The sequence below is a fragment of the Scylla paramamosain genome, chromosome 1 (assembly GCF_035594125.1).
Source record: "Scylla paramamosain isolate STU-SP2022 chromosome 1, ASM3559412v1, whole genome shotgun sequence".
Classification (NCBI taxonomy): domain Eukaryota; kingdom Metazoa; phylum Arthropoda; class Malacostraca; order Decapoda; family Portunidae; genus Scylla; species Scylla paramamosain.
The window spans coordinates 34,136,967-34,148,003 of NC_087151.1; the positions used below are offsets into that span (position 1 = coordinate 34,136,967).

General features: G+C 35.1%; 1 protein-coding gene across 1 annotated transcript; it reads right to left on the minus strand.

Moving 5' to 3' along the window:
• Positions 1 to 9,462: 9,462 nt before the first annotated feature.
• LOC135104460 (TLC domain-containing protein 3A-like) lies at positions 9,463 to 10,612 on the minus strand. The gene has a single exon (XM_064011932.1). It carries the CDS (start codon positions 10,389 to 10,391, stop codon positions 9,588 to 9,590), a length of 804 nt encoding a protein of 267 aa, XP_063868002.1. The 5' UTR covers positions 10,392 to 10,612; the 3' UTR covers positions 9,463 to 9,587.
• Positions 10,613 to 11,037: the final 425 nt, after the last annotated feature.

Below are 11,037 nucleotides of genomic sequence, written 5' to 3' on the forward strand. Positions count from 1 at the left end.
ACAGCATGTGCCTATTTTTTCAAGTGCATTTTTTGTCAAACAGATTTCCATCCCCACCCCTCTCTCTCTCTCTCCCTCTCTCTCCCTCCTTACTGTCATAATAAAGTGTTACTACTACTGCTACTACTACTACTACTACTGCCATTACTATTAGCTAGTAGAAGTGATATGGAGGAATGAGGAGTATGAAGGAATGAGGGCATGAAGAAGTGAGGCCCATGGTGGATGGAGGGCATGGAGGAACAAAGCCTGTGGAGGACTGATGACAGATGATTGAGAACTGTGGAGGGATGAGAGCATGGAGTGGTGACCATGGAAAACTGAAGCCTGTGGAGGGATGAGGGCATATAGTGGGGTCTGTGGAAGGATGAGGGCAAAGAATGGACCCTGTGGAGTGATAAGGGCATGGAGTGGGATCTGTGGAGTGATGAGGGCATAGAATGGAGCCTGTGGAGGGATGAGGGCATGGAGTGGGACCTGTGGAGGGATGAGAGCATGGAGTGAGGCCTGTGGAGGGATGAGGGCATGGAGTGGGGCCTGTGGAGGAATGAGGGCATGGAGTGGTGCCTGTGGAGGTACGAAGGCATGCAGTGGGGCCTGTGGAGTGATGAGGGCATGCAGTGGAGCCTGTGGAGGGATGAGGACATGTGGAGCCTGTGGAGATATGAGGACATAGAGTGGTCACTGGAGGGATGAGGATGTGAAAGGATGAGGATTGAGGTACATGGGGAGGTGAGGATGTGGAATGATATATTACATATATTTCCATATCATACTATAACATTTTTATAAGTCTGTCTAGCTTTTCTTTTAATCCCTTTTGAAACTGTTTTCCATATTTGAAAGATTTGAGAAAAGGAAGAATGAGAGCCTCATACCAGTGTAGGGGTAAGCCTCTCAACAGCAGCTGGAGAGGCAGCAGGAAAGATATATAGAAACAATAGTAACCCAGCAGCTCCAAGCCTGTTAATGACTGGCACAAAGTCAGCTTCTAATCCCATCAGCATAACTTTCACATTTTAGGAAGAAAGTGGACAGGGAGAGGCAAAAGAGAAGAGACAGAAAGGAGGGAGGAGAAAAAGAAAAGAAAAGACAAGTTAGACCAAGGACACAGGTCTGAGGGCAAGGGGGTGATTACCAGGAGCCCCTTCCTTGGCATCAGGCCACAGTTCCAGAACTGAAGTCCCTCCCCAACAACAACCTAGGTTAAGATGATGTTGGGAAGGGAGAATGAAGGAAAGAAATGTGGACAGATAGAGTGGGATAATAGAAGGGTAGATATGATAGATAATCTCTCAGTGCTTGACTTATGGTTGGATATGGTACAGAAGCTGGTCCACTCCTCATGGGAGTGAAGAGTAACGACAAAAGAAATAAATGCAAACTACTGCCCCCATGATTACCTCAAGCCCTTGCCACCCATTCCAACGTACTTTAATTGACTTTAATCCAGATGAAAATAAAGTACCTGGGCAATGGTGAATTTTGCATTAGCCACTTAAAAAACACTTCCTCAGTCCCTAGTAGCACCTTGCTTGACTAGTCATTATCCAGTGATTAAAAGTGATCTACATCTGCCATTACATCTAGCTCTCAAAATAGAATTAACATGTAAAAGGAAAAGAAAAATCATGATTTAACATTTAGTATTATAAATTATATTATAAACACCAATACATACTTTACAAAAATGGCAGCAATTGTCTATAAAAATACAATAAACTTTAGAGATTTCAAGACAATATAATATCACCCCAGTAAATTTTCATTGACAATCTACATATTTCAGATATAATTGAATACTAGCTCAGTCTGATATTCTGTGCAGCAGAAAACTTTATTCAAGATAAAAAAAAAAAAAGTGTCATTTAATTTGCAATCTAAATCTCAAAATATTTCTCCTTAAGACATGGAGCTAAAGATATTACATCAGATCATATAATTTTCAAGTAGGATTATTCAATACCCTTCACATATGTGAAATACAGGGTGAGAAGTAATGCACAATGATATCACAATAACTATCAACAATACATGCATAGTAAGCACTAAGAGATAATATATATTTCTCTCAGAATTACTTCCCACACTGGAAATACTGACTAATACATGAAATGGTGTGTTCTGAAGGAATATGAATAATCAAAAGATCATCTCTAAAGGAAAATTATTCATTACACATCTGAGGATCCTATATGGAACTAACATTACTGCAAGAGGAAGCTGCAAATGAGATAAGACATTTTATGCAATTCATAATGATATGTACTTGTACATACAAAATTAAATTGCTCATTATGAGTAAATACTCCAACAGAAATACTGCAGATCACATAGCAACACCATTAAATGGAGATATTTTGGTTAAAAGGCTCATAAATGTCAATAAACTAGTGGATAATTGTATTCAAATGCATTAAAGATATTCAGAAGCAGAACAATGGAATGGGAAGTACAAGATGTGAAGATAATATAGTCCAATCATTCCTAGTTTACAACTGGAATCTAACCAACTTTTGTAACCTCATTGCTGATTTGTTCATGGCTGAGTCCGCCTGTCTGAGATGTTGGTTTCACTAGACTTCAATTTTTACCTTTCTTCTCAATCTGCATTTTTGTGCAATAGTACTTGGTTTCTTGATTGCTGGACAGAAGAATGATAGTAAATTACAAATATGTTAAAACAGTTAAAATTGACAAAGAATTATCAAAATAATACAAATTTGTCACATATGGAATTAAAACATTTATACCATTTTTTTTTTTGCAATTATATTTAAAAAAAATAGTGGCATGTGATAAGAAAAAGCTTTCCTAAATGCAATGGCATTATCTGATTTTAGTTAGATAGGAGAGAAAGGAGTGGTAGTAAGCAACACTTTATCCCAAGCTGTAAGCACAAGTTAACAACACTGGCTAGGCATTATGAGGATGCACATGTGCACACAACTACTGTTGTCTTGCACCAGTAGCTTGAAATAAATAGATGCTTACCATTCTTTCATTTCATTTTACCTAAAATCTGACAATACAGCTACATTCAGGAGAATTTCCTCTATCATATACCATTATTGTTATTTACAATATCATGATAATGCCATGAAAAAAGAAGCATAAAGCAAATGGTGGTATGGTATAAAAAAAATCACATCAGTCCATAGCTTAAGCTTGCATTATCTTAATTTTTCTTTGTCAATTTAAACTATAGTTTAAGAAATTCATAACCTACTATCATTTTTCTTTCCACTGATCAAGAAATCATGTAAGTATTGCACTAAAAAGGGAGATAAGAAAGAAGAAAACTTGTAGTGTGGAGCAGCCAGTGTCTAGCTTGAGAGGGAGACAGGCTAACTGAACCACAGACCAACCAGTGATGATATTACAGGAGCCACTTAAATTTCTAATAATGTATGAGGTTACAAAAGTAGCTTTGGCTCCATTTGCAGGCTAGGAATTAATAGACCACAGTAACAGTTAAGAACCAGTTTGTCAGAGTTCAGCTGCTGTGATAGCATTGGGATTCTTTATTGATTAAACTACACTGTAAGGCTATATTGATTTTTTGTTGCAGCTCATGATAAATGATGGGGTAAAGTTAGTCTAAATACAGATGTGTGAAAGCAGACTCCTACCACCTGTTCTTGTAATATGTATCTAACTAAGGGGAAATGGATGGTTTAACTGCACAAATTTTGTTGTTAGAAATGGGTGAATAAACTTTATAAAATCTTTGGGGAGAGAGAGAGAGAGAGAGAGAGAGAGAGAGAGAGAGAGAGAGAGAGAGAGAGAGAGAGAGAGAGAGAGAGAGAGAGAGAGAGAGAGAGAGACTCTTGAGATGTTATAGATGTTTTCATAACCAGAAAATGGACAGACTGTTCAATAAAATTATAAGGTGTGAAATACTCATGGAGAGATGGAAAGAAAATTAAATAATAAGAACAAGATGTTCATGATAAGATCATCCTCAATGCAGCAAGTTTCACAATGGGCTTCCAAAGGGAGCAAATAAGTCATAAAATGACACAGGTGGCAGCAAAAATTATGATGATACTCATGATGATGATGATGATGATGATGATGATGATGATGATGATGATAATGATGATGATGATGATGATGATGATGGTGATGATGATGATGAAGGTGATTGTAATGGCAAGCTGCCTAGGCTAATTAATCATGCAGCTCCACCTAACTCAAAGTATCATGTCTTTTAATGGCAAGTCCTGTGAAAAACAGCTTCAGTCTTTGGTATGTGTATCACAGGAGTGATATGACACAAAACAGAGCAGTCACTGACTCCTATAATACTCTAATTCAAGAACGTGAGACATCACTGCACTGACATAAGACATAGGTAAGCAAGAAAGAAAGAAAGAAAAATAAAATCTAATTAAGAAATGAGAATCCATGTATTTTGCCTGAATTAAAAATGCTGTCCCAGGAAGGTTGCAAGTGACTGACATAACACATGATTATGTGTATAAAATTCTGAATCTGTAAATTCATATTCATATTCAGTACATGAAGGTGGCAAAAACACCATTTTGGCAAAGCAATATATCAATGAAGATTTTATATACTCATCTTCATGAAATGTAATATGTAAAAAGCAACTTAAAACAAAAAAAGTTCTTATAATAAATTATTACATAAAATTACATGTTAGCTTTCAGGAACCTGCACATATCTACAACACTGTTCAAGAAAGGCACTATCAGAGAGCTGGAAACATCCAGCTAAAATTTGGAGTAATTACTTTAGACAATTTATGTGAAAAGAATATATTTCAGTGAGATAAATGATAAAGAACTGCATACATAAATAAATTTCAGCCAGGATGGAAGATTTTCAGTATTTGGTGTGAACACAAGCAACAACTTGCATGCTGAGGCCAAGTTTTCAACACCAATGCTCACAGACATTAAGACCTGAGAAGCCACCATAAAGCCAGCCATTCATAAGCAAGGCAATGGTCTGACAGACCTGCCAGGGTGAGCCTCACAATTCGCCCATACACATCAAAATTTGTTCTAGCTGGGCTTAGGATTGTGGGCTTTCCTTCATTCATAACAAAAAAATTATAAAACACACAAAAACAATGATTGCACAGCCACAATTTGCTTGTTGATGTAATGCAAAGAGCTGCTCTAGAAATGAATCTGAGAGAATAAATCCTAATCAGGTATGCTTTCCAACATCTGCATTTGCTATAATACCAAAAAATTAAAAAAGATAAAATTCTTCTCTAGTTATATTACTGCATAATTCCATAGCATTTAAAGTCACATTAAACCAAAGAATGTTTCAGGTAGAGTGTCCTAGTTTTCCCGGGTGCACAACGGTGCTTTCTTTGGAGCAAAAAAACCACGTTACACAAAAAATATACAAAGTTTTTAGTTTCATAATTAGACACAAACTCTCTCTCTCTCTCTCTCTCTCTCTCTGTCTCTCATTTTGCATAGTGAATCTTCTTGAACATGACCTATCAAAATCAAATCTTGGGAAGACACTTTGGGTCAAGGGCAATGATCCTGAGGCATACAGCAGAACACTAGATCTTCAATCTTCATTCATATCTGTTGGTCAGGTAATACAGTATTGTGCCTCTTCACAGCTTGTTTTATCACTAATCTTTACATGCATTAAGATACTCTTACTATACTGTAACTATCTTAATTCTTAATACTGCAACCTATTATGCAATCATGTGACAAGAGAAATAATATGCAAACCTCCAGAGCAACAATGAAGTGAGCAATGACAATTGTGCATACATGTTAATTACTGGAAATGAAAATTTGGTGAAGCAGCTGATGTGGTATAACATAATGTAATCTGGTAATCTTTCCTAAGCACCTGTTACTGAATCAAATATTTAATAACACTGGAATAGATAACAAAATTTCTTCAAGCTAGGATACTTATGAAATAATTAATTAGTTCAATCTGCATTATTGCATACAATAAGAATTTAAATGAGTTTATGGTAATTCAAAATTTTTATTGATACAGCCTAGTCAAAGCAGTAAAGATCTTAAACACTGATAATAGGAAATATAAATTTTTCTTGAAGATTCATTCTTCAATGATCCTGAGATTAAGTTTGTTGTTACACATGTGCATTTCTGGATCTTTTTTCTTTTTTAATCTCTGATTTAGCATGAGGACAAACCACATCAGTGCAGAGTAATAAGTAATATTTCCCCAATGCACAGTGTGTCTACACTAGGAGCTCCACAAGAAATAACATACTTATGTTATATTTGGAGTTAAATTAGATAAATTTTTCAGCATATTCACAAAGCAAAGCAAAGTATGGCACAAAATGTCTTTCAATGAAGCTTGTATGATAGCCTGTAAAAAAAAAAAAAAAAAAAAAAAAAAAAAAAAAAAAAAAAAAAAAAAAAAAAAAAAAACTACAGGTCCTGTAATCTTTAGGTGTACTGTCTGGCTGCTGCCCTCCACTGAGGGGGATGCTGTTCACAGTTACCAAAGTTATTAGTGATTAGAATTTCTTTATCAATTCAAATATAATTGGTTAGAATTTTTTACTTATTACAATATATTACTTCTAATTCCTTAAGCTATTACAATATCCTAAGATTCTCACTGGTTAGAATTCCTTTAAACATTATAATGCTAATCCTGGTGTCATATCTCTACAGGAGTGTGCATAAATATGGAAGCATTCCCTTAAAATTGGCACTCTTGGTTGATCCCTTTAGCAATATAGGACAACTTTTATTAACGAGTGCAACAGTAATTTCAAACACAAAAAAAAATTAAATTCACTGGATACTTGAAAAAAAAAAAAGATTAACATAACACTATTGTCAAGAAATAATTTTCAAATTAATTAATAAGGCCACTGTTCTTCAAAAACATTAAGTTTATCTATAATAAAAATAAAAATAATATGAAAAAAAGTTTTACTACCTTTATGTAGAGGAGCACTGTTGATTCCAGACTACTAATCACATACATAAGTAGGTACTAGGGTTACAGAACCATCAGTAAGATGAATATACAGCTTATCATCCCAATTGGATGTAAATTCTTTTACATTACTTAATTTGTGTCTCCAGTAAAATACTATCTTCACATTTGCATAATGGATAAACATATTAATTAAAAGATAGGTAGAAAAAAAATAAAGGAATGTAAAGTGGCCACTGTACTCTAGTGAATCTTCACAAGGATTGAATGCTCTGACCTAAACATCAGGCCACAATACATATTAAGGTAACCAACTTGTGAATGTAACATAAACATTTTTATCAGCAGAATGGGATTGTATATTTTGTTCAACTAGGAAAATGTATTTATAATAAATGTGATGCACATAAATAAACAAAGCCTGTCAACTGAATAATTTTGAAAGGCACAGAGTTGAGGAAGGATAGTCAAAACATTTCACCTAATAGAAAATAATATGAATTACATATATATATATATATATATATATATATATATATATATATATATATATATATATATATATATATATATATATATATATATATATATCAAGGCACAGTCATCGTCATACCATAACAAACAAGAAAGCTACCAAGAAATAAAAAGCCGGCTATGAAAGCATTAATAGCTTTCAGTATCTGCTCTCAGTAAATGCTGATAAACAGAACTGGAGGTTAATGGTTTCAATGGATTATCAATGGTTGGTTTCAATACAGAATCAGTGGTGTATGTACACAAGGAGCAGACCAGCCACAAACACCACTATGAAAGGGAATCACTTAACACTCCTGAATAACCAGAGTCTAGACATCAAAACAGATGCCATAACTCTTATTCAAGCCTTGGCTAAAACTGTTACCACTACCACTACATACTTCTACCCATACATAGCTGTTTATTGCCTATCCTCCTGTTGCTTTTACAAAGAATGCAAGTTAATTTCACAAACAAAAGGCAACTTTTTTTCACTGTTGAAACTTAAAGTTCCATAAAGAATGCAAGCTGTTGCAAGTGAGTAAATAGTTATAAGGATTAATGAACATATTTAGGTGAAATATCCTTAACAGAAGTGCACATCAACAGAACATATATAATCAAGATGAAAATTTTAATTTCATAACTACAATCACACACAGATATCAATAAATACATAGTTAATAGAAGATCTACATTGTCCTACAATTCAGTGTTGATTGTGACCTTTGAACAAATAACATTTTTGGTCCTGTCACACGAGATTTTGAAATGTACCTTGGGACAATCATCCTTTCAGTGATCTCCATGATCTATTTCTCTTTCACTTCATCTGATAGCATTAATTCATTCACACACACACACACACACACACACACATATATATATATATATATATATATATATATATATATATATATATATATATATATATATATATATATATATATATATATATATATATATATATATATATATATATATATATATATATATATATATATATATATATATATATAATTTTGTTGAAAGTCTGTTTACTTACAATAATTATGAACACAGGACGATTAATCCCTATGAAAGACCAGCTGAGAATACTAAGCTAACTAAACTACAAGGCATTCCTTGAGTAATTTATAAATTGGCACCTGTCATTTAAGTACATTTGGCCACACTGTGTATACATTGCACTTGAAAAGTTAAAGTCTATGAGAATGATTGACTTGCTCAATTTTTCTTAATATACTGTTATCACAAATATCCATCACTGTGAAACAAATGCAAAAGTAGCAAATAATATATGATGACCATAATTATAATTGTGGCACTATCTTCAGCCACTTAGGGAACTATCCAAGGAAGTCAAAAACTGCCAAACAAAGCTTCTGTATTGTGCCACAGTGTGGTTATAAGTGAACTTTAAAAGGCAGTGCCTATTTATGCAGAATATAAATAAATTTATGTAGTATTTATGCAGTATATAAATATTTTTATTCATTGCAGATATTTAAGATTAATATTGATGTATGGTAAATGGGTAATCTGTATATCAGTTTACAACTCAGTTAATTCTGCCAATTACATAGGTAATTATGAACCACTAGAGCAAGATTAACTATCATTATTCATTGGTAAATGCTAATTCTTTTTGGAATCATTTGATTGTTACTGGCTTCTGATTTTCCAAAGAAGTAGCTACACAAAGTTACATGATTTGTGAACAAGACCCAATGAACTAATATGGCATCAGGTCTATTAGATGACAAAAGTATTATAGAATCAGTGCCTTTTGATATAACCATTGCTGATATGTCTTATACCTAATTATTTTAATGAACTTCTTAAACCTTCCTGTTAGAAGCCCACTTTGTCTTTCCTTCAAACTACAAAACTCAATGATAAAAAATAAATAAATAAATAAATATTCATAACAATATTGAAAACTGAAATTTAACTTAGCATGTACATAGTATTTCTCTGAAAAATCCAACAGGTATAACCAAAACATTGAAAAAGAAAAGTAACAACAAGAAAACACCAATATCATAAATTCTTGGTTAAAACTGAACCAAGAATGAATTCCAGTACATATTATGTTGACTAGATTTTAATTCCTTACAACATGACTTTCATCAATAATCTTTGCTCAGCTGCGATGGTGTACTTTTCAAGACCGCCACTGCTCCCTTTACCATCATGTTGAGCCAGTATATCTGTGGTGCCAGTACAAGGAGACAGGAGAGGTGGCAGGTGATGGGGATGGAAGCAAGAGCATGGATGTGGGATGGTGCTCTCGTCTGCTGGCTCAAATACACAGCATACATGACAGGGAACATAGCAACACGGCACATGGAGAACACTATCATCATCAAAATGCCATTGACCATATATATTGTAGAATTTTTCAATCCCAGGCGACTGAGAATAACACGAGCATTGACAAAGGGGGTTGAGAGTTCAGTGCAGAAGAAGCATCCTATGAAGAAGTGTCCCATGGGCGAGTGGTAAACAACTGCTGGGAAGAGCACACACACTATTGTGAGATGATGTACAATCATCAGTAGATCCTTCTTCACGTAAGAGAGGAGTAAGGCACCCACCGAGTCACATTCGGACCTGGCACTGTGGCTTCTGAACATAGCCCACAAATCATAAATGAAGTAGGCTGTTCCGATTGACGAATAGTACAAAGCCAGTGGGTATTTGTCCCGCATAACATCATGCCAGCAAGCAATGACTGTCATCACACCCACCACACTACAGGCAACCCCCTGCACACCCGACACAAAGCTCTCGGCAATGTGGGCGCGGTGGGCGGGGGATAAACTACTGGTCCTTGTCCACATGCGCAGTGCTTCTGCGATCAACAGGTAAAGGCTAAACCAGGCGACCAGGGCGTACGTGCCCACCGCCAGCTGGGTGTGGAAGGCCTGCATGGCGGCAACACAACCCAGACAGTGGCCCTGCGGCCAGGCTCCTCAGGGGCGCGCACAGGTTAATACTGCTGGTACGCTGGCGGTCAGCTGACTCAATGTTGACACATTCCTGATGCTCTTGTGAACCACTCGCTTATTGGTCACCTGTGACTTGCTCATTCATTGGATGGTCGTAGAATGGGACTACGTTCACAATGAAATTTGTTCACAAGAATCTATATGAAAATAATAAATAAACGATGATAATGATAATGCCGAAAATAACAACAAAGCATATAATGATAATGATAATAACAATAATAATAATAATAATAATAATAATAATAATAATAATAATGCTGAGTAGAAAACAGAAAATAACATGTGCGCCTTCGAAAAAAATGAAAATAAATAAATATACTGAACTTTAATGGACTGATTGATAGGTTTGTTGTTGTAAATATGAGAACTTACAAGAGAGGAGGGGGAAGCTTTCCAGTCTTCCCTTGGTCATAGGATACAGGGAGAATTTTCAAAATGAAATATTAGTTTAGTGCGTCGCTTCTAATTGCATGACCTCTGGAGGGACTCGGTTTTTTCAACAAATTGTTCCTCTAGCATTTTTTTTTCTACGATCATGTCTACTCATTGACAACTAAGGGAGGTT